Below are 24,334 nucleotides of genomic sequence, written 5' to 3'. Positions count from 1 at the left end.
CCAGTACTAGAGTTTGTGCTTTCAGTATTTTAAGACTTGTACTAAAAAGAGAATTCTTGTTTGAGCTTATGAAGAATCAGAATATAGTTACTTATGCTTGATTCCAGATATGTTTTTATCCATGTAATAGCCATGTTTTAAGAGGAAACAACTTGTAAAAGCTCACTGCACTGCCCACTGCAGCCACTATTAGAAATAATCTGATTTTCTGCATTCATGCTGAAGAATTTTTCTTTTTTAATACTTGAAGTTATGTCTGCCTGGTGTAAAACTTAGGTAAGGCACAGAGAAGGGACTTTGATAAGAAAACAGCTACTGCAGTCTCTGGGTTGCTTCTTTCACAGCATTTCTGGAAAGCTAAGTTATTATTACTCAGCTATTCTATGTGCGCAGTATTACTGCTTTTTTTATTTTTCTTGGAGGAAAAGTTACTTCTTCATTGCAGCAGTTTACAGGATCATATGTTTTCACTGATGATTGCTACTGAATTTCCAAAATAATAGAAATCTTTCAGTAACACCTCCCCTGTCTTTTGAAAACAACAACACTATTCCACAGCATGACTTACCGAGTTCATAGAGAAGTTTATTTGCAAATCATCCTTCATCTTTATATTAACCATATTTGTTCCTGCATGGTTTTTATGCCTAATCTTCTCCCAGCTTTTAATCTGAAATTTTAAAAGCTTGCTCTTGCCTTACTTAACACACAGCTTGAAAACTTAGCAATGGTTATTTTCATCCCTTTACTTACTCTCATTGAGTAAGGGTAGAATACATCCTTAAGTTTTAACTCATTTTGCTGTCTTAATAATTGCCAAAAAGCCTAATCAATATACCTAACCACTAGTTAGTGTTTTTGCTTTCATCAGAGGTCTTTCAGCATGAAAAGTAAAAACACTTCTCTAAAACTGTACTTTGGTGAAAATATGCTGTACCTGCTAGGTTTAGTGGTGTCAGACAGCAACATAGATTTCATTGATCATGGTTTGGGGGGGGACTGGGTTTGGTTTGTTTTTTAAGAAAAGCTGTTTCCTAATATGAAACACCTCTGTCCTACTCTAATTCACTTAGATTTTGCTGTGCATTGTACTGCTTGGATGAAGGATGGTATCCAGTTACTTTATCATCAGGAAACTTGACATAATCATTGCCTCTGTTTTGGAAAAAGATAAAATAAATTGGAAATCTTTCCTCCATCCTTCTAGAAATAGCTTTATTATAGCAATCTGTCAAGTGCAAGTTCAGCTGCAGGCTGGGACAACCACAGCTCCAGCAGTCCCTGAGGTTACACTGAGAGAGTCTTCTGAGCCCTTTGACCTAATGAAGAGGGCATACAGATCTTGAATGCAGGGAGATTCTACAAAAAAAAAAAAACCACATTTGTGGATGGCTCTATACAGGCTCCTGTTAAAGAAAGATCACAGAAATGCTTCTTCTACATTGAATGAATAGCACAGTATAAAGAAACATAGCTACAGAATATCCTGTTAACAGTCTTTCTCATATCTAGAGGTAGAATCAGTGCTGGGAAGCTTTTGTTAATCTTCCATTTGGATACAGATTTACTAGATGGAACTTGTTACCTGCATTATATAAAAATGTAAAGCTGTAGAAGAGATGCAGGAGTACTGTGGTGACTGATGTAATATTTTATACACTTTCACACAAACAAGACTCCAGGCCCATTATATTACCAGAAATGATTCTCCAAGGGAATTCTAAAAAGTTTACTAGCTTTACCTTCCACTCTAGAACTTGAGTTATTCAACAGCCCTCCTTTACAACTTTTTCTAATTGTCTCCCTGCAACACAAACTTGTGATCCTGCAACTACACTGGTGTTACAGTCCCTGCTACAAGGCTAACATCACAATACAGGTACATAGGGCACTTGGCACCTGAGAAGCAGAACTACAGCTTGAGACACAAGGACTCGTATCCTGAACAGCCACAGCTGTTTCTTTCTGGTACAGGCATGTGGATGCTCTTCTTACTACAGATGATATGGTAGCAAAAGAAGTCAGTCCCACTATGACTACAGTCACTGCAACAGCTAGCAGTCAGGTTTCTGCTGGGGTGAAGACACTACCTCCCCCAGCTGCTTGGTAAGATACCCTTCACAGGGCAAGTTGTAGTCCATCAGTAGAACCCAAGCATCTACTATTAAAGCAACAACAGTAAATAAAATTTAGACTTTAATATAAATTAACATCAGCGATGTTATGAACAGTCAATTTACGCATAGGTAATTAACCACAGATCAGTTTACACACAACATTCTTCACCGTTTAACTGTAATGCTAATATTGCTTTTATGGTGTTGAACATCAAGCACAAGTTCATCTCCAACCTGAACTTGGATGGGCTCATCGAGAACAACTGCAGCTTGATTCCAGTGCGAGGACTCATCAGATGTATTCAAGCTGTGGTCTTCATCTAGATGTATGTGATACCAGAAGGGAATTGCAGTCACTTGGCCAGACTTACAAATTTGTACCTACAAATATTTAAAGTACAAGTTTAATCAGTTAAACCCTTTCCAAAGAAGAAAGAAAATAAAAGTAGTTCAAACCATTCCATCCATTTCAGAGATACCTGCAGACAAGTAAGTGCTGTGTTGGAATTTTCAGTCAAGGTGAGCAATGAACGAGCAGCTCTGTGGAACAGCAGTTAAGCACGCTTCTCACTTCACATATACACGACTCACCTTCACTTCTCTGCTGGAGCTGTTCAACAGAGGGTTCATGAGATCTAGCCTTAAAAGCTCTGCTGGCTTGCTCAAGGGTAGACACGGTAACGTAGAGAGATCCAAATACACACGGACAGGTACCTAAGAGTACATATACCATAACTTCAGGCATCAATAGCCATTAAAAAGTGAAAAGTTAGAAGGCTTAATCATAATGCAAAAGTTTCTAGGAATTGCTGTAATGCCTGTAAGCAACAGTCAAAATGCAAAATACACCCCTCTAATCCCTTCTGAAATGTGTCCCAACAGTCAATAGCATCCTGGCTTGTATCAGAAATAGTGTGACCAGCAGAAGTAGGGAGGTGATAGTCCCCCTGCACTCTGCACTGGTGAGGCCACACCTGGAGTATTGTGTCCAGTTTTGGGCACCCCAATACAAGAGAGATCTCGAGGTGCTGGAGCAAGTGCAGAGGAGGGCAACGAAGCTGGGGAAGGGCCTGGAGAATAAATCCTGTGAGGAGAGATTGAAGGAGCTGGGACTGTTTAGTGTGAGGAGGAGAAGGCTGAGGGGAGACCTCATCACTCTCTACAGCTCCCTGAAAGGACATTGTAGAGAGGTTGGTGCTGGTCTCTTCTCACAGGTGATTAGTGACAGAACAAGAGGGAATGGCTTTAAACTGCAACAGGGGAGGTTCAGACTGGACATTAGGGAAAAATGTTTCACAGAGAGTGGTCAGAGAGTGGAACAGGCTGCCCAGGGAGGGGGTGGAGTCACCATCCCTGGATGTGTTTAAGGGTCGTTTGGATGAGATGTTGGGGGATATGGTGTAGGGGAGAACTTTGTATGGCTGATGGTTGGACTCGATGATCCCAAGGGTCTTTTCCAACCTGAATGATTCTGTGATAGGAGGTGATGAAGGAGATACTAACAGCACAGCCACTCTTTTGTAACAGTAACACTGCATCTTACGTTATTCGGCAAAAACTTCTCTCACACCAGTCCTAAAACAAATGTTTTAGTTCATCTCAAGGTCCCCATCTGGTCACATAAACCTCTCTTGATAACTTTAACAATATGAAAAAGTTTCAGCTCTTCAGTTTTCTTCCAGTTTATGCCAAACCTAAACAGCTAGACAGCTGCAGGCTTTGGAACTGTGCCTGGAAGACACCCAACAACTTCATACCTTGAACTGGTTGATAAAAGGGGCTATATTAAACCCAAGAGTTGGCTCTGTTCCTTGAACAGCACTCTCCAGTAACAGAGACTCTGATTCTACGAGCATCCCGTATACCAACACATACTGTGGGAAAATCTTCCCTCCGCTGTGAAGTAAGCATCTGTAAAATGAGAGAGATTTCACCTCTAAAGCATATCATTCAACAGTAATGAAAGAACATGAAGTACGCTTAAGAAAGGCACACTAGTTCTTCCTCTGAAGTCAAGTGCTCATAAGCTTTTGAATTTGATCCAATTTGACCAGACAGCTGTATCAGAAAAAAGGAAAACTTGTCACATAATACTAAAACTCTGGAACTAAGTATTGTGTCAGTATTGGAAACAGGTGATATTTCAAGACGAAGATAGTGGGATTTATTCATAACACCATCATCTAATACTGAAGGACTGGCAGAAATCCTTAAGGAAATGGGAAGTCAGGAAATACAATACTGTTGGGGGCACTGGTTAAGGAGGCAGCATACTCCTAGGGAGGCAAAACCTGGTGGGAATTTAAGTGTTTAGCTAAAGTTGACAGCAATATGGGAGACAGCATTTTTTCCCTGAAAAAAACACCTGAGCCTTGCTTGGTCTCTTGCTACAGAATATCAGAGTGCTGAGAGAAGCAACAGTGCTGTATTGGATGCATTTTCATGCCAACAGATTTGAGTCTGCATATAACAAAAGTCAGAGTAATTTCCCATTTGTTCTTACAGCAAAAAAACAAGTCATCCAAAGATTTATTCAAAACTTACCAAAGGTAACAAACATAAGTTTGTCTGGAGTATTCTGCCATCACTAAGCATGAAGATGAACAAAGAAGATTCCCTAGCACCACAAAAGGGGATAAACCCATTTCACATTTACTTTTTTTGCTATCCATTTCCATTATTTTATTTCTCTTGCTCTACATTCCTCCTGTCGTGGGTAACAGCTAGCTTTGTTGCTGCCTCCCTGGCTGTCCTAACACCACATGTTTGTCTTTCAGCACTATCAGTTTGTTCCAACAACAGTCTGACACGTCCATGAATCTGGGCTTTTCTAACCTTGCACTAAGAGCTACCTCAGTTATTACTGAGATGCTGGCTATCCTGGGAATTTCTGACAGACAAAGCAATAAGATCTTCCATTCATATTCTTGCATACAAAATATTAAAAAAAGTATATGGAAGTGAAATCTTGACACTTTTTTTAAAAAATGATACATGCATGCAATGGTTACAGCAGAAACACACTGGGAAGTTCAGTCTGTTCAGAAAACAAGCTCTTCCTGCTCTACAGAACCAATATGACAGTAATTTTGTATTTTCAAGTTTTCAGATAATTATTGATTCCTAGGTATACTTTTTTGTCTGTTTATACTGTACCTTGATATTGCAGCCTTTTCCATCACCTCCTGCTGGATTAAACCTGATGTCTCTATAACATCCAAGATAATAATACTCCACAATTTGTCTGATTTGGGTCTCTGTAGCACCACATTTTCATCTTCTAAGTGGCTGAGCCAAAACTCTAATGTTTCCTTAGGGAAATGGTTAGCTTCTGCAATGACATTAAGTGCTGCCTGATGCTGTTCTTTCTCAATAGAACTGTAGGCTCTAACTGGTCCAAGTTTGCCAGCTATAACTGGCAGGATGGAGAAGCCTTCAGATACATCTAAAATGTACAAAGGATCGGGAGCTGCATCTAGAGAGCTCTTGTTTTGACTCTCCTGGAGGTTCACCCTACTGCCATGTCCATCAACATCCATGGACTGCAAGTCCTTACTTGGATTTAAAGCCAACAGCACTTTGCCCATGGCAGCTTTAAAGCATTCGTGGTACAGTACGTTGTTCAACAGGGCTATTTCTGTGGATTCCAAGACACATACTTGAGCGTTGCCATCCTGTTTGCTAGTTGTCTGAAGACCAGCCAGAGCGTTGCACAATTCAGCCTCATTGCCCAAACTCAGCATGTCGTCTTGGTCGCTGAAGTCCATCCCACACTCTGAAGTCAAAGAAGAAATCTTCTGGATCTTCAAGTAGCAGTCTTGGCAGCAAACTTCCATCACCACAGTATCTCCAGTCTTCACAGAATAATCTTGGCAAAACAGCACAAGAAAAAGTCATACCAGTTACTTTACAGCAAACATCAGTGAAGCTTAAAAAAGAAAGCATTATCTCATTTCTTCCTCAGTTGCTACTAGCGTGCATGAATTAATTGTTCTAGCCTGTAGCCCACAAGGTGCAATCTGCAATTGTGTGTTAACATTCACCTGAAACTGTCCCACACATCCATTTATTCTCAAAATAAAGTACTATCTATTTATCATAGAAAGGCTTAAGTGTTCTGTCAACAGCAGAGCAGAACAAAAACATACTGGTAAAGAAACTCCTTTTGCTTTAAAATGCTAAATATTTACATTTTAATACTTCCTGTAGACAAAGGTAAATTTGTAGTTATGTGGAAAACAGTAGCTACAGTTTAGAAAGAGTAATTTATTCAAAATAAATTTTACTGGAAGATTTACAGTATACAGCTCAAGATGGTCTTTGGATACTCTCTGTGTATGTTCTAAGAAAGTAAATCCACTGATACTAACCAGAATTTCAAAATAAAAATGCTACAGTTTGACAAACATTTCTTTCAATGGCAACGTAGGTGAGAAGAGTCTCTTTCCTCCCCTACACTTTCAGGTGAATCAGTCTATGGCACAGCTGTCCCTACTGCCTCTCGATATGGATTTAGGAGGAGCTGCGGACTACCCTGAAGGTAGAGAGGCCTCACAGAGAGATCTGGATAGACCAGAGAGTTAGGCAATCACCAACCACATGAAATTTCACAAGAGCAAGTGCTGGATTCTCCACCTGGGATGGGGTAATCCTAGTTATATGTATCATTTGGGGGATGAAAGGCTGGAGAGCAGCCCTGCGGAAAGAGAGCTGACGGTTTGGGTGGGTGGCAAATGGGAGTACAAATCACTGTGCCCTGGTAGCCAGAAGGGCCAACTGTGTCCTGGGGTTCATTAAGCACAGCACAGCCAGCTGGTCGAGGGAGGGGACTGTCCCACTCTCCACCGCACTGGTGTAGCCCCACCTCCAGTACTGGGTGCAGGTTTGGGTGCCTCAGTATAAGAAGGACATCAAGCTATTAGTGTGTGTCCAGAGGAGGGTGACCAAGATGGTGAAAGGCCTCGAGGGCAAGACTGATGAGGAGTGGCTGAGGCCACTTGGCTTGTTCAGCTTGGAGAAGAGAAGGCTGAGGGGTGACCTCATTGCAGTCTACAACTTCCTCAAGGGGGGCAGTGGAGGGAGAGGTGCCAACCTCCTCCCTGGTGACCAGCAACAGGACACGAGGAAATGGAACGAAGCTGCGTCAGGGGAAGTTCAGATTGGACATTAGGAAAAGGTTTTTCACCAGGAGGGTGGTCGTTCACTGGAACAACCTCCCCAGGGAAGTGGTCACAGCACCAAGGCTGGCAGAGTTCAAGGAGCATCTGAATGACGCTCTCAGTCACGTGATTTAGTTTGATGCAGTCCTGCAAGGAGCAGGGATTTGGACTCAATGCTCCTTATGGATCCCTTCCAACTTGAGATTTTTCTAAGATTCTGTGAAACAGGACAATGGAAAATGGGTGAATGGAGAGTAGAAGCTGCTGAAAATGACACTGCCACTGTGTGTGTTGGGGAACAGTATTCAAGTTGAGTCCAAAATGGGGGAGAGAGGTAGGCAGGAATCAGAGAATGGTTGGGGTTGGAAAGGACTTCAAAGATCACCTACGTTTAGTTTTGGTTTTGTGGCAGTAGCAGCCAGCAGTTCCTACCTCACCTCCCCCACCTCCCTTTCACAAGTCACATCTTAACTAAGTAAGCCAGTCAGTAGCCCCACTTTTTGGAGTTGCTTCACAATGCATTTCATTCAGTGTAGAAAAAAACCCCAACTTAATGAAACACATTCTCCTTGATCTTAAGCAGGTCCCTTACAGGCTTCGTAGCAGAGTCCCACAAACAAGCCCTGATATAGGGCCTGTGTACTACAGGCCACAAAGATGATCAGGAACCATCTCACAGCTACTTACTGCTGAACTTCTCCTAAATCTATTTGCTGCCACTTCCTTATCCCCAAGACAACTTAACTAGCTCAAAACCAAAACGAAACCAAGTTAATGTACTGCAACAAGAAAATTCACAGGACATACCAAGGAGGCCCTGCACGGGATAGACTGCCTGTTCCCAGCAAGTCTCCTCACTGGGGCTTGTAGATAGAGCATGCTCATCATCAAGCTGTAGTACAAACCACACCACAACAGCATCTAGTATTCCTCTTTCAGTGACTGGCAGGCTGAGCTTCCAGGGCTTTCTAGCTGCAAGGCTTTTGAGCTCCTGCCCAAAGTGGAAAGAGAAAAAAAAGTGAGAGAGTTTCTTTCCATAAATAAAAAGTGGCTTTTTTATTACACTAAGTCACCCAAATTTCTTCACCAATCCAAGAGAAACAACATTAACAAGCCACTACAATACCAATTATCATCATTAGTACTCACTAGCATAGGAACTGTCTTCCCACATGCAAGTGCAATTATCCACATGACCAACCTTCATGCATCAGCCATTAAAGCAAACAGTCTACATCTAAGAACACACATATTTAAAAACACTGAAAACTGCAAGAAAGTCTTTAGACTGGCAAGGCTTGTCTTATCAGAATAAAAACAGAGCCAGTCTTTTGGGCTGGATTCAAGCCAATGTTTAGGTACATGCTTCACTTAAATCAGTTCTAGAAATACTGTATGTAAGCAATGAATTCGCTCAGAGGTACAGCAAAATCATTACAAAACCATGAAGTCAAACATCTTTGAGGATACCTTCTCTGCTACCTGGGCAAGAGGCTCTGTGTAAAAGCTCACACATGTACAATTTCACTACTAGGAAGAACCAAGATCTCCCCTAAAGAGATCAGGTTATAAATTTTCCAATACTCCTAGAAGTTTTGCATATGTAACAGGAATTAAGTCTTCTTCTATGTACAATTTATTTTCCTCTGTAATTGCCTTCTGCTACCAACATTCACAAAAACAAAAGGCCCAGCTCTAATGTCTTAAATCAGATCTGGCATGAACCAATTAACAGGAGGTCAAGCACAAGGGACCAAAGATTCTCTTAGTCATAACCATTCTGCTTAGTAACAGCCTTTTCTAAACATTTATCAGCTTCCTGATTTGCTTATGTCAACATTTGTCCTCTCTTAAGTTTCAATTGTAAAATACGCAGGGCAAACGAGAAGTTCCACTCTAAGAACATGAGTAGCTCTCACATGCTGCATTTTTTATTCTTCCTTGTTTATTCTCATACTGTGTTCTCCAAGAGTTGGTCAACCTCTCTTCTAAATTGAGAGATGACTGAACAATGCACATGTTAAAACTGCTGGACACTAATGAAGTTCATAATAAGATCTCACTGCTCTTCAAAAAAAGTGCTTTCCTGATAGTCATCTCAACTGGAGAGGACAAGAGCAGTAAATTGAAGCCTTGCTGGCAGTGATCCCCTGGAAGCAAGACAGCAAGAGCACAAGCATGCATCTGTTTCTCAGTTTCTGGGTAGTTACAGCTGTTTAGAAGTGTATTTAATAATAAAAATATTCTTCCTGATTATTCCTCAAAAGCAGCAGGCCTAAGGTTCTCATCCACTGGTGCTAGCAACTGTAGTGTTACATCCCTATCTTGCGGCACACAGCACAAAAACCCACTTGAAGGCAGTTATTTCAGCCTTCCCTGGTCTCTACCATGCTGCTTATCCCATATGTATTCTTCACATTTGTCCACTGCATAAACCTTTTTCTATTATTTATGACAATTACAGACTTGAACAGCTCTAGCACTTCAGGATGGCAATTTAACCACTAGTGTAGTTAAAGAGACAGCAAAGAAAATAAAAGCAATGATGCAGGAACAGGCAGTAAAAAAACCAAAATGATGCTATGCCACATAGTATCCTCTGAACAAGAAAAAGGTAACTTCCATTAAAAAAAGTAAATGGGACTACAAATAGAAGGAAAAACTGCAAAAAGAATGCAGTTATGAAGTTTCCTGTCTTGATCCAGAATTTCTCAAATATTCCACACAGTAACTTCCCATGAAAATTAGGAAGAGCCAATATCCGTAATTGTTGGCAAGAGCACAGTTGCTTTAGGGCCTGAAAGTGAGACTGAGCTTTAATTAGTGGCTGCTGAGGTAAACACTCACTTCCACCCCCAGTGGCACTCACCTGCTGCCAGCAAACACGCACACAGGTAGTACCTGGCTAGGTGCAAGTGTCTGCAGCCTGTAATTAGAGCCACATTTCTTCCCCTGCCTGGGAGGAACTGAGCTGCTGCTGCCACTGATAACAGCACTAATAAAGTAATCAACATAACTCAGTTGCTTTTCTTTTTGGTTGTTTTTCTGGGGTTTTTTTTTGGTTTGGGGATTTTTGTTTTGTTTTGTTTTTTAATTTTGACTTATCATCATTATTTCTGTGATCTGTACCAATGTGTTTGAAGCCTCCTACAACTCAGTTTGAGAAACACTGTTGTACCTTATTTTGCGTTTTTCTCAGTTCTGTCCATTTTGGCCTGAATAGTTAGTACAAGTAGAATAAACGCAACATCCCGCTCTTTTTTAAATACATGTTTAGAAAACGGTAGTTTGGAACTACCTTACTAGTGCTAAGTGATTTCTTATCTGAATTTCAATTTTTAGTAGGTAATTCTGCTAGCGTTTGTAAGTATAGCAGGTTTTTTTATTCCAATAGGAGCATAGACAGTTTTTCTTTTTTCACTGCAGTTACTATAAACATTCAGGTGTGGCCATGACAAAACCAAAAAAAACACCAAACAAAAAAAACCTCAGGTTGAAAGTAACCTACCAGTGTTTGGAACTGCCACATTTGCCGGTGACAAAGTAACAAACAGTAACCAATGATTCCAAATAAATAAATTAGATTTCCTCCCTTTACTTATGATATCTTTCTATTTCATGACAGGAACACTCCATTAGTCTAACTGAAACTTCAAAGGAGCAGTTCTGAAACACAGTTTAAAGAGTAACACTGTTCCTCACTCTTTAAAATTATCTTTACATGTCTGCCAGCGTAGGCATCTCAGATGAGAGTAACGGTTTCTTATTGATGCTAGAAGCAGAAGCAACATTAGGTCACAGAGAGATTGCTCCCAGTAGTATACTGAAGAGCCTTGTTTTATTTCATTTTTAATCTCAGGATGTCAGACAAGCCAACTAGGAAAAGCTATTGATTCAGAGACACTGCAATTCCTGGCTAAGCAGTAGCCAAGAATAATTTCATTTATGTAACAGAATCTATTTTAAGCTCTGACTCAATGTTAACTCCTCACCACAGGTCAATGAGCAAGAAATACACCAGAGATCAGATGTATCATCTTTTCAGCGTGCTCAGCTGTGAGCGGCTGAGGTCCTTGCCTTACAGTTCAGGCCTATTCAGAATATGCATACAACGCATTTTGTGCAAAATACACAAAATAATGCTACCATATTTTAGAATGCCATGTAACTGAAATACCCTAAAATACCAAAGGAGCTGAAGGGTGGAATCAAACTGGTTGAATAGAATAAGCTAATGTCTTCATCTCCCCTCTCTTTTACACTTACCCATCAACACCTACAGACATTTTTATGCCAGATGTAAAATACATGCTCTTTTGTCTTCAAGAGTTTCTTCTCTTTCTCAAAAGAGGAAACACTTTCTCTTCTTCAAGACTAACTTTAGCTTATTCCTCTGTCAGCTCCACAACTGCACATATCATTTGAGATGGGTCTATTGCATTCTTTCTCCCCTTCTCTGTAAAGGCTGGCAGTCGTTTGATCTTATGGTGAGCTAGTTTAGTTCCCTAAACTACGCCAGACAAAGAACTCCACCTTCAAAAACCTCCTGATGAATCACATCACCACACAACCAGACAAGTATCAAAACCAGCAGAGGATTTCAGTGCAGCCCTTGCACTTGTGAACTGTTCTGAAATTGAACCCGGAAAGCAAATAAGATACGGGGCTCTCATGATTCATAAATAGATTACTTATAAAGGACATAAAAACCAGAATCGTTACCTGCAGGTTATTGAAATCTACTGTCATTACTTGACAGGGTTCTGTTAGAGGTACGTAACCTCCAGGAATACGACTGAGCTTCTCCGTGGTGTAAGGTTCGACAGTTTCCTCTGAACCAGCAGAAGCATATGTTGGACTAAAAAACTGCACTGAATTTGATAAGCACACACCAGCAACTTCTTGCATTTCCACCCTGGGAGTAAAGGAGAAAAGGGAAGAAATTAAACTTCTTCATAATATTCATAATCTTCATAAAATTTGACCAAAAAACCCAAGAGAAATTCTTCCCAGACTGGCTAAGTATTTTTCAATGTACAGAGTTTAAGAATAAAAAAACTGAAAAATAGTAAAAACAAGCCTGTGAGCTTTTTTTTATGTTCACGGCAGCTCTAAAGCACAGAAAATGCACATCACTCAAGAATCACAACTGAATGCTGTCACTAGAAATTGAGAAAAAGACTAGTATGTCCTTTGTCGAAGGCCACAGACTTTTGCTCCCTAAAGTACCATTCACTGAGTCTTGACAGAGAACTAGAAAGAAGAATATACCCTATGATAGCAAGAAAAAAAATGAAGCTTTTCTTCTGCTGCTGCATAAGACAGATAATGAAGGTGTTTCCTTCAGGTGAACAGAATAGTCAGAACAAAGACAGATAAAGATGCAATAGGAAAACACATTTTTGGAGTCTCTGACAAAACTTCCCTTTTGCAGTACTTTTTTACATAGTGATGAAGCATAATTTGTGCAGAGTAAGCAAGCAAATCTACATTCTTACAGTGAGATCTAGCACTCAGAAGTTCAAGTGACAACCAGTTAAATTTCTACTTCTATAGCTATTATTAATTCTGAATCACTTTCTCAGGAATGTCCCCTCCCTGCAAAAGAACTCCCTACAACTAAGTATGACTAGACAGGCTGTCTGATAACATTCTCATCAGATATGGTCACCTCCTTGAAGCTCCCAAGCTCAGAATTGAGTAAATTGCCTTCTGTCATAACCTGGATTCTTAGGCAAATATATTTTGACCATTATGCATAGCTAAAATACAAAAATGAATTGGACTCCATCTTTGGAGCAGATTCCCTAGCAATAAAAGTATATGTGACATACAGAAAGCACAAGTAGTAACAACTTCACAATAAATACCAAAAAAACACAACAACATTATCAACAATTACAATCTTCTCACCTGCTCAGTGAGGTAACTTAGATATTTTAACAAGGATGAGAATGTATTCTCCTTCACTTGAAACTGAATCCATGTATTATTTTTAGAAGAAATACTACAACTAAAACAAAAGAGCTGCTGTACGAGGCCTCTGTTGTGGAAGAGCACAGCAGATTATTATATTATCATGAAACCTTCTGGCTTCAATACATAAGCACAGTAGGGCCACTTTATTGCCGCTCTTTCTGGGGCCTAATGGATTAAAAACTAAACATTAAAAAAAACCTTAAACCTGTAATTCTTACAGTGACTTAAATTAGTAAATTAATCCATGTTCTGGCATATTTTATTCAAAATAACTACATGTAGAGGCACTAATGTAGCAGACTTATGTTCTCCTAGAATATTCTTTTACTGTTACATATGACTCTTGAAAGGTATCTAGTTTAAACTTGAAAAACAATATGTATGCTCTGGTATCTTAAAAAGTTTTGTGGAAGTCTAAATTTATCTAAGTTTATCCTTAGTAGAACTCAAGTCTTCTCACAAGTTTGTCAGTTCATTTTTTCTTCCGGAATTAAGCACATTGCACATGGATGCGAAACAACCACTTCAAAGAGAGAGCAATTACTTTAGGAGAAAATTTAAAGCTAACCATAAAAAAAAAAAAAAAGTAACATCACAGCAGAGTTCAGCCCTATAGTCATTCTAGGAAACACAAGCAATGGGTACAAGCAGCACCAGCTATAGTAGAGAAACATTACAATTATCACTAAACATCAAGTAATAAAGCTACAATAAGGGGTAAACCAGCACAAAACTTTTTGTAAAGTTGGCTTAAGTGCACCAAAAATAGAATTCCAAGAAAACTGGTTTGATTTTTCTAGAATTTCACTATATCCTAGGAAGAAAACCTAAAAACAGAGTACAAGAAATGCAGCATAACTTAAAATCGCTAAAACAAAAGGACAGAACACAAAGCAGAAGATCAGATCAGACACAGATGACTCTGATATGCAAGATTATCAGCAAATGGAGTGGAAGGGGATTCCCTCCCTCTGCAAGATGAATTAGCATTTGATGATAAGGTTAATAACACTTTTAAATGTACTTCAGAAAAAGACCAAACTCCAGTATTCATAGATTTCTGGGCTCTACATCTACTTATAACCACTCAAAAAAAGTAAATCATGATGAAAAGCTCAAAGAAAAGTTGTACAATCAATACAAGATAAACTGTGCTAGATGATAGAAAAAAAGCATGAGAAAAAGAGATACTGTCACACTGCTATTTCATTAGACACCCTGATTATAAAAAAAACTATCCAAACCCTAAAGTTTTGCTGTAGATCATCAAAACACTTAAGGAAATGTGGAGACATGCACACCAGAATAATTATTCAAGGAGATCTGGATAGCTTAAATCTAAGAATAGGCAAGTGTTTTACAAAAAGCTTAATAGCACTTGTTAAAATAGACTTAAGACAGCAAAAAAGGGATCTCAAACTAAAAAGGCAGGAAATTTTTAGAGAAATATTTTTCTTCTTCCTACAGCATATAATTATTTTGTGGTAATCATTTCAGTCCTGCTAGTCACCTGACCTTAAGCTACACTATTAGGATGCATTCTTAATTCAACAATCCAAAATACAGTACATTAACTTTCATCCTGTTTACGTTTTGTAAGGAACAGTCAATGCCGTGTTTCAAGGCAAAAACCTATCTTCTAACTGATGAATAATTAACTTTGCCTAAAAGAAAGTTCTTCTAAAATCATCTACCATGGGAACTTTTGTCTCTTTCTGACCATTGTCTAGGTCTACTGCATTAGAAAAAAGACTGATGCAGCCTGGCTGTTTTTCATCCAGTACACTAAAGCTCCTGTAAAAGTTATGTTTTCTTTAATCTGCAACGAAGATTAATCCTAAACAAAATACATCAGGTCCACACCTATCAGGGAGAAACTGTCTCCATACAGTGATACTGTTCTAGAAGATGAGCATAAAAATGAGTATGAAAGCAATTGATACAAGTCAGAACTGGTCTCAGCAAAGAAATCCTACTGTATGCTTGTTCAGAATTAGGCAAGGCATGTATTCAGAAAGATAATGCTAGGTGGGGTTATTAACACTTAGGCTTTACAAAATCCTGTCCTCATCTTCTGAAAGGGTTACATCCAGCATTGAGGTGTGGAGCAGATTATAAAGAGGGTAAAATGAGGACAAAGGCCAAGTGTTAATCCAAGAATCTCCAATACAGAAATTGAGAAGTAATTTTTTTACTATTAAGGAATTAAATTTCTTACATATGTGTTGTATTTCAGCATAACTGAAAATCAAGAGTTTCTGATGAAGTGATCTAGAAAGTCTGAACCTTAATGGGGGGGGACAGAGAAGAGCCTGGAAAAGGGGTGGGGAGAGTGAGAGCAGAAATCTAAACAGTGAAACAGATAATCAGCCATTCAAAAACAAAAAAAGATAACAGTAAATGAAAAATACTCAGTAAGACACGGCTGTCTCTCTTCCCAAATAACAAATATGGGTTCAAACTGTGCTAGAGTTTAAACTTACCTGTGATGTCTACGTATCTCTTTGCATTCCACTGCCATCCCAAATATTGTAGCACTTGCAGGAATAACTCTGCCATAGTCTCCAGTACTGACATCTTGATTTTTAGGCTGTGGAAATATGAACAACAACATGCAATGAGACAATGACCTATTTCTACCATTACTGCAAAGCCTAGGTTACATATTAATGAGCCATTTGAGATGACAGTCAAAACATCAGTAAGTTCTTAGCGACTGGCAAAGATTCTGGTCTTGTCATTCCAACTGACCATTAAAGGAGTTAAATACTGTGTTTCAATATATCCATGCATCAGCTTTCCTTTTCAGTCTACTACTTCCTCTGTGTAATTCTAAAAGTGTTTTTTAATTTGTATTCTGTCAGAATATATTGAAACATTTGAGGACATTTCCTTTATGTGTCATTCCTACACTTAACACTAGAGGTCATCAGTTTCACTTCAATACAATAGCTCTCAAACAGATAAGACTTTTTTTAAAATTAGCTGGAATCAAGGCAGCATCAAAATAAAGAAGTCCTCCTATTTCATAAGGCCTAACAGAGGTTAACCCATATAAGACTCGTTGTCATATTACTTTGCTTAACATATGCTAGCTAAAATGCAAAATAAAGTAAAATCCAAAACCCAGTGGAATTGTTTAGTCTTCAAAAAAAGTTCAAAGTCAGCAAAAATAAAGAGCATAAGCATATGGCATATTTATCAAATTATAATTAACTGTTCCCTAGTGTTATGATGAGGAAGAACTCTACCACAATTCAGCATTTTCTACTTAGACTGACGTGGCTTTCTGCTACTAGTTGGTACCCAAAAATGACCAGGTTGTAGTCAAAGATGCAGGAAAACAGTGCCTTTAAAACACATGCAAAAATCTCTCCGGTGTTACTTACAAAGGGGGGTGGAAAAAAAAGAAGAAAAAAAAAAGGGAATGAACAGTGATCAACAGTGAACCATCTCTGTATGATGGAAGGTTACATCAGGGAAACATGCGTTGCAAGTACCTGTCTACTGGGAACACGAGCTCATGGAAGGACGACGTATGCAGCTGCCTCACTGGCTTTCACCAAAAACAAACTCTTAGAACAAACCCAATGACTCATTTTTAAAATATCAATAGGTATGAAACATTCACAACAGCTTTTCATTCACGTACATCTATGAATGCGTGCACATGCTCACACACACATATATACACACAGATATATATCAAATAAAACAGGAAACCCATTTATACATACCCACATGACATACCTTCGGTTGTAAAAGAAGATGTTCCCAAGCATGTATCAAGCTCTCCACAATCCCCTCTCCAAATAAACCAGCATCAACTGTTTCTGTGACAACCAAGGAAACTCTAGAAAGAAAGAGACCGCCATGAAATATAATGTATAACACACATTCCTGTTAACAATCATTCTTTTAAAGAAAAAAACCTCACTTATACCCATGTGAGATCAGAGCAAAACTTGTTCTGAAGTTTCAATACAGACTGGCAATTTAATCCTTCCAACAAATTACATGTGTTGAATTATTGTTAAAAGTTATTCAAGATGCAGATAGAAGAGAAAAAATATTGAGCAAGAGTTTACCATAAAGCTTCTTGTTCAGGATTTATAAATAAATTGTGTAGGAAGAATCTAGCCAAAACAGGAAGATGTTTCAGCCCGGGCACACAGCCAATGATATTGTGGAATATGTATTTTGTCTGAATCTTGTGCAAGGGTATGCATTCATGCACACGTGTTAAAAAGGAACTAAAAAAACCAACTATACTCAAAGCACAATAAAATTACTATGCAGACTAATGGACCCTAAACTCCTTTGGATTCAAACCAAAAAAATATACAGCATGATAAGACATTTCCAGAAGAGTAACAATTTATTCCTGACAGGTGACATCCAGTCATCACATACACTAAGTGGATATATATGATCAGTTACTTAGCTCAGCTGACACAATCTGACAAGGCTTGACTGGCATGCTAAACCATGGGAGCGTCATCATTTCAGATTATGAGCCTGTACCATCACCAGACACTTCATTAAATGTTAGTCATTAAAAGTAAAATGGATTATTTCCCTCCCACTTTTAATCTGCATCCCTAGTAGCAGTGAGCTGAAGTGATAAACCAGTCCTTCACATATACCAAACCACCCAAAAATCCTCTCAGATTTCTACCTGCTAGAAATTTACAGATCCTCCTGAAGAACCCTGTGGAATGGGACAGTGAGCAAGAAGGAGCAGGGTAACAAAAAAGCCTAGATCACATATACTAAAAGCTGTAATGCTGATCAAGTTCTAGTCTGCCAAGAGCAATTTCAAGTTGCTGATTTGTCGCAGTAGCTCTTGCAATGCTTTCGAAGACGTTACTTTACAGCAGAAAAAAAAAGCTACTTAATTTTCCAAAGCACATGGATCTGTGCTATACAGTCAGGTGGGCAGCTGTGTATGTACAAACAAAAAGTTCAATACAAACACAAGAAGGTACTCTCACTGGAGAAACTGCAACACACTTCCACTGAATTTTACTCCATGCTCAAAGCCCTGTGGGCCCCTCCCACGGCAGGGTGCTGACATTCACAGCCTGAGTCAGTCCAGCTACCACCAGCCTTCCAAATGCAAACCACCAGGAACTCACAGGTGGCACCTTTGTGCCTCCAAAACACAACAGAACTCTCCTTAGGGGACAGAGGGGAGAGGAGGTTTTCCCTCACTCCCTGATCAGAAGAGGCAGACAATCTGCAATTTCTGATCTAAGAAATACAGAAGTTGAAGTGGAGTTGCAGGGCTGTGGTATGTCCTAGAAACAGTCTTCCCTTGCAGGCCCTATTACATACCTCCATCCTATTCACGGGCTGCAGAAGTGAGCCACAAGTATCAAAGTGCCTTAAAATTACTTTTATGATGTAGTAATCTAATTTCTCTCTTTCTATTGCTGCAATACAACTGCATATGCCCAAAGCTCCCACCACAGAATTAAACTCCTTGATTTATGACATTGTTGACCTACCATAGAAATTAGTACAATCTAAAGAACGCATTACAATTCCTGCACTGCTCTATAAAACCACAGAACATACAGAGAACCTTCTCACATTATGAGTAATATCATGGGCAAAGTTATTTCCTGTTAAGGTCACAGGGTATTTTCTATTTTCTTTAAGAGCAAATTAAAAATAGTATCAGAGTGCAAAAACGTACCTTTCAGGTATGTGCTTTGGAATTTCTATATCAAGTGACTTCAAATGCAGAAGTTTGATCTCACTTTCCATATTATTTGCTGCTATGACATCACAGGCAAGTTCATACATGGTTTTTGATAATTCACAGGCATAGACAAAAGATGCTCCTGCCTTTTTTGCAAACATACTGAAAAACAACAATCAGGGCTTCTTCCTTCCAGTTTAAATCATTTTAGGTAAAACATGACAAGACACTGAGTTTTCTTAAGTTCTATTTCCGCATCTGCTTCATATTTCTAAGAAAAAAGTTCAACTCCAAAAATCGTCATTAAGTGAACTACTATCTCTTGTGTGAACTCTGATATCACACAAATTGATATCCTCGTGATATGCTATCACCCAAAAAAAAAAAATACAGGTAGCATAAGGATACTCCCCCAGCTATGCTAAATCCACTCTTTATACTAGACTCAATATTTAAAGGCAGGACACACGACATTACAACTCCAAAACCAACATGAGTAATTCAATTTATACAGCAGTTATTGGCACAAAAAGCATATGCAACAAATAATTTTAAAAGGGTTCAAAACAAATACTACTAGACGCTAACCTCCTGACTCACTGACTTACAGGAAACAAAGCTTTCAGAATTTTTGTCGCAATAAAGGCATGAAAAAACATTTTTTTTTTCACTAGCAACCAAATTTTGTTCCTATTAAGTTCACATTAAATATGCACCTATGACACACCTCAAAATTCCCGTTCCTGTTCCAATATCAAGGACAGATTTGCACCCTGAGCGGACAGCGTTCTCAATTGCTTTTAGGTAAGTGAGGTTCCTCTTGGTATCGTTGAGCATGATGAAGTGCCAGCGTTCCACAAGCCAGTTTGCAACACGGTAGAAATTCTCCTTTGCATCAGCAAAGTCTGGGTTAAGCTTCACTGCTTTATGAAAATATCCAGCAGCTTCATCTCTAAAGCCCATTCTAAATCGTAAAAATGACAAATAAATCGAAAGCATTCATTCAGCTTCCAAGTATCTGTAAATATCTGTGGGTCTGTAAAGGGGGTCTTACATCAATTAAAAGACAGTGAAAATATTCTGCATTAGTTAGATTATCTTTAGAAACACTGACATTACTTTATGAAAAAGAATTCTTTACAGCTCTATATCAAATCACTTTAAAATGCAAAGCTAGTCCAAAAATATCATTGTGTGCACCAGCTTTCATCCACTAGTACATCCTTTGACAAACTAGATAGAACAGGTTTTACAAGAACTTGCTGCAACAATACAACAGCAGCAATCCTGCAATCCAGTCTCACAGATTTTCAAGTCAAGAGAAGGCTACAAACCCCAAAACCACTTTACTATATTTAACTGGAACATATGCAAAACTACCAAATTTTGAGTTGCCAGCACTTGTATTAAGTGGCAATTTTGAAACTAAACTGTGAACTTGAAGCAAGTTTTTTACGATACCTATGGCATATTCTCAACTCAGACAGCACTGAAAACAACCCCAAACCTATGAAATGTAAGAAAGATGTATGCTTTGATACAATGCTGGGAGAGTTGTTCCTTAAAACAAAGTAATAACAAAAAGTAAACCCAATTAAAACTATCTGGATCCATGACATATGATTTCAATCTTAAAATTCCAGTCTCAGAAGACTTTAGAACCCTGAGCAACAGCAAAGCACCATGTTATGCACTGTTTGGAGAAAGCAGGAAGAGAATGCTTTACATTAATAAATAAAAGCATGAACTCAAACCATTTAAGAACAACCCTAGACAGTACAATAGACATGACCAGCTTCTTCACTTCAGAAGTCTGTTACATGTGACCTCAAGAAGGACCAGAATTAAAGACAGTATTCAAAGACAGTAATTTTCAGGGATCTAACAGGAAAGAAAGGAAGAACTTCAAAAGTTATAGGTTAATCACAACAATAGTTAACACAGTGACTCTGAACAACTTTGGTCTCTTTTTTGTTTAGTAATTCCTTAATAAATTTTTAGAAATTATTTAAAGGCAGTGCTTTTAGTTTTTACTTTACGAAAATGGCTTTTACTTTTTTTTTTTACTTTTGCTGTGACTATCAACATTAATTTTTTAATAGCATTTTCATTTTTCATAGCATTGGCTACTCTATTTTAAGCCGACAAATAGATCTGCAGTTCAACAGTACATGCTATACAGCATTAAGCATATGCTTGCATTTACTTCTTTTAAGCATATTGTATGTGCTCTGCTGAATTAGGCTTTGTTTATTAACATAAAATACTAAACATAAACCTTACAAAAACTGAATATATATTATTACAAACCTGAAAAGATGTTCTCCCATACTATTACATATCACTTCATCATTCGGATACAGTTCAAGTGCTTGTTCGTAACAGTTAAACAGATCTTGAATCCGTGCCAGAGAATCTAGCTCTTCTGCCCATTTAAAGAGAGTAAACTGAAACGTTTCCTAGAAAATAAAACATATACCACAGAGTTGCTGGTAGTTACCAGAAGTAGGGAACTGAGCCCGGAAAATATCTAGAGATAGGTATCCTGACATGCACCTGAACGCCCTCATCTCCCTAAGCAGCAGCATACAATTGTTTGCTACCATCTCGTTAGTCAGCTCACTTGAAGAAGCAGAATTAAGCGCTCAGATATCCACAGAGTTTCATCACCCAGCAGTCTATACTAAGAGCCTGTGTGTATATTAATGCGTGCTATACTACAAGCCAATACTAACAAGGCCCTATTTTTATTAAACTTTAATTAAACACACAAACTAGAAATGGATCGGTTCCCTTCCCAGAGACATAGAGAGCTTACTAAGCAAGTTACCAGCTGTCTCCATTATTACTGTTTTCTGCTTTTCTTTTGAAGACTAAACATGAAAATCAGTTACATACAAGAAATCACAAGCACAAAACACGTCACAAAGCCTGAAGAGGAATACAGTAAATAAAATTGTATCAAGCAATTCAAAGAGCACTTACTTTGACACTACTTTTTAACTCAGGAGCTAGATTTAGTACCAGGAGATAGTGAGCATATGCAGTTCCAAAATCCTGGTCCTCCAGGCAATGCTGAGCACTCTGCAAAGACCTGGAAACCAACTCTCGCCTGCCAGCCTCCTGACCACCTCTGTGGTTACAATGAAATTTAGCATTGGAGTTGGGCATTCTGAGTGATGTAAATACTCACTCTTCCTAAAATAAATAAAAAGAGTTGTGTATACTGGGGGCCAAAAAGGTTGCACACAAAGCTGACAGATCAAGCAACATTTTCATTTTCACTGACATTAGTAAAGCCATCCTCCCTCCCCCCAAATCTTAGGCATTCAAAGACATGCTCATCTTTACGTCATTAGCAATTCCATCAACTTTAACATAAGCGTTCACCATTCAAAAGTCAAGCACGCATCACATTTATGTTAGACCAGGTCCTGGAAACAGGCTACACTCCTTCCCTTTTTAAATTTAGTTTATCTAATACATATTTTAGCACATCTTTGGCCAAACAGTTTGGCACACTGGAAATTCACACACTCCTAAGTTTCATCACCAACCACAAAATCTGCAGCTAAAACTTCTCCACGTCAACAATGGTATCTTCATAAAGCAAAGACTCCCAGAAAAAAGAGCTAACAAGCTCAGTTTATTTTACACAAGGCAACTTGCCTATTTTCCCCCTTAAGAAAACGTTAGGGTTATCAGAATCAATATGCACATTTTTATAAATGTGTTCATTACCGCTTTAACTTTTAATGCTTACTTACAGAAGAGGACCTAATACCACCTTCAGGATTTTCAGATGTATCCTAAATCTGAAGAAAGCGAACGTTACATGGACAGGGGCTGCAAGAAACACAGCAACATTACAACCAGGTTTTTTTTTCTTTCTTAAAAAAAACCCTAAACAAACACCAGCCACGTCTCGAGGGAGCACCAGCACTTTACACAGCGGTATGCAAAGCCAGGGAGGGCCGTACAAACTCGCCTGCCGTAGGGATTTGGGGGCCCGGGGGCAGAGAGAGCGAGGGGACCAGCTCCGACCGGCGGGGAGCGCGGCGCCACCAGAAAGCCCCGCAGGCCGCACTACCTCCAGACACTGCCCCACTTGCGGGGCGAGCCCCAGGGCTGCTGCCCCGACACAGGAAAAGCAGCGGGGTCGAGTGAGGGACTTCCCTTGCGCTGGGCGCTCCCGGAGCCATCACCTGCTCAGCACAGAACGGGGCTCCCACACAGCCGAGACGCACGCTGCAGGCCGCCGCCATCTTAGGGCCGGGCAGAAGTCACAGCGCATGCGTAGAGCGGCGGGCGCGACGGCAGGCGTGACGGTGGGCGTGACGGCGCCACCGCCATCTTGGTGCCGGGCAGAAGTCACCACGCATGCGCAGAGCAGTGGCGCGAAGGCGGGCGTGAGGGTACCGCCGCGGCAGGGCACTGAGGGGGCGGCTCATCAGCCCGGCCGCCTCCCCTCCGGCCTCCGGGATGCCCCTGGGCGGGGCCGGTCACCGCCGGTAGCCACAGAGCCCACTGCCTTTCTAGGGGAATCGCTCCCGCAAGCTCCTCCCGGCAGGTCCGAGCCTGCTCGCCTCCACCCCAGGGGCGCGTCTCCTTAATATATTCGAGGACAGTAAAGCCTAGCGCGGGATTGCGTACAGCAAAATTAAAAAATCGTTTTGCTTCATCTTCATTTCTGTTCAATTTGTGACCCGGGCTTTTTTCTACAATGTTAAGGTGTAGACATTCACTTATCTTTTATTTGCTCAAAGGGACAGCTGAGATTTAGATATTTAAGAACTAAGAAGAAAGAATGGCAGAAACTAGTATTACAAAGAAGCTAATGCTTCGGAAGGTAACAAGGAGGCACTATGCAACTAAAAGAAAATTCATAACTTTATTGGTAAGTAAAAGGTTCGAGAAAAGTACAGACAAATCTCTAAACTATTTTTTTTAACACTAGCTTGTTATTTTTCAGGTGAAACATGATGAATTGAGTAGAAACTGTCTTACCATTTCTTTGTATCTGTATACACATGTGGAATGAAGGTATTTCCATTGTTCATGTTCTTTCTCCATCCACATCCAATCTTTTAAAGCTGATAATTCAGCTTATACAAACACAGGACTAGAAGTGACCTACAGCAATGCTAAATCCAGTCCTCTGCTGTTTGATGCCATTCGGACCTGCTCTACCAGAAAGAAGAGCTGCATGCTGTGCAGGCATTGCTTATGACTGCCCTGTAGTTACGGTGTTCCTAAAATTTAATTCCACTGTTGATAAGTCCCAAGAATGAGAGCTGAGGACAACATTCACACCATCTAGTTTTAAGACATAAACAAGTCCTAGTTGTCTAGGGCCTTTGACTAACAACTCT

At 39.6% G+C, this 24,334-nt stretch overlaps 1 protein-coding gene across 2 annotated transcripts; it reads right to left on the bottom strand.

Annotated features, from left to right (window-relative positions):
- Window positions 1–39: 39 nt before the first annotated feature.
- On the bottom strand, window positions 40–23,250 carry PRMT9 (protein arginine methyltransferase 9). Of its 2 annotated transcripts, XM_074823839.1 has the most exons (15): window positions 23,168–23,250; window positions 22,730–22,808; window positions 21,948–22,160; window positions 21,273–21,421; window positions 19,690–19,926; window positions 18,957–19,124; window positions 17,006–17,108; window positions 15,739–15,845; window positions 11,999–12,191; window positions 8,084–8,267; window positions 5,274–5,985; window positions 3,875–4,028; window positions 2,709–2,831; window positions 2,352–2,498; window positions 40–1,359 (listed from the first exon to the last, which is right to left on the bottom strand). In XM_074823839.1, exons 3-15 carry the CDS (start codon window positions 22,131–22,133, stop codon window positions 1,288–1,290), a joined length of 2,535 nt encoding a protein of 844 aa, XP_074679940.1. In that variant the 5' UTR covers window positions 22,134–22,160; window positions 22,730–22,808; window positions 23,168–23,250; the 3' UTR covers window positions 40–1,287. The 2 variants fall into 2 exon arrangements, with proteins under 2 accessions (XP_074679940.1, XP_074679941.1); XM_074823840.1 differs by lacking the exon at window positions 40–1,359 and having other exon boundaries at window positions 2,184–2,498.
- Between the last annotated feature and the right edge of the window lie 1,084 nt (window positions 23,251–24,334).

Source organism: Strix aluco, chromosome 4 (assembly GCF_031877795.1).
Source record: "Strix aluco isolate bStrAlu1 chromosome 4, bStrAlu1.hap1, whole genome shotgun sequence".
NCBI classification, from domain to species: domain Eukaryota; kingdom Metazoa; phylum Chordata; class Aves; order Strigiformes; family Strigidae; genus Strix; species Strix aluco.
The sequence above is the reverse complement of the archived record's forward strand: the minus strand, read 5'-3'. Positions and strand labels throughout refer to the sequence as shown.

Bases quoted from the DNA above. Each gene is read 5' to 3' on its own strand.
- PRMT9 (XM_074823839.1), bottom strand. From the start codon at position 22,133: ATGCCCAACTCCAATGCTAAATTTCATTGTAACCACAGAGGTGGTCAG. The intron at 8,268-11,998 runs GTAACGATTCTG...CACTTTGGGCAG, and splicing joins TAGATTTCAATAACCTGCAG to GAGCTCAAAAGCCTTGCAGC. The intron at 4,029-5,273 runs GTACAGTATAAA...CTCATTTTACAG, and splicing joins GAAAAGGCTGCAATATCAAG to ATGCTTACTTCACAGCGGAG.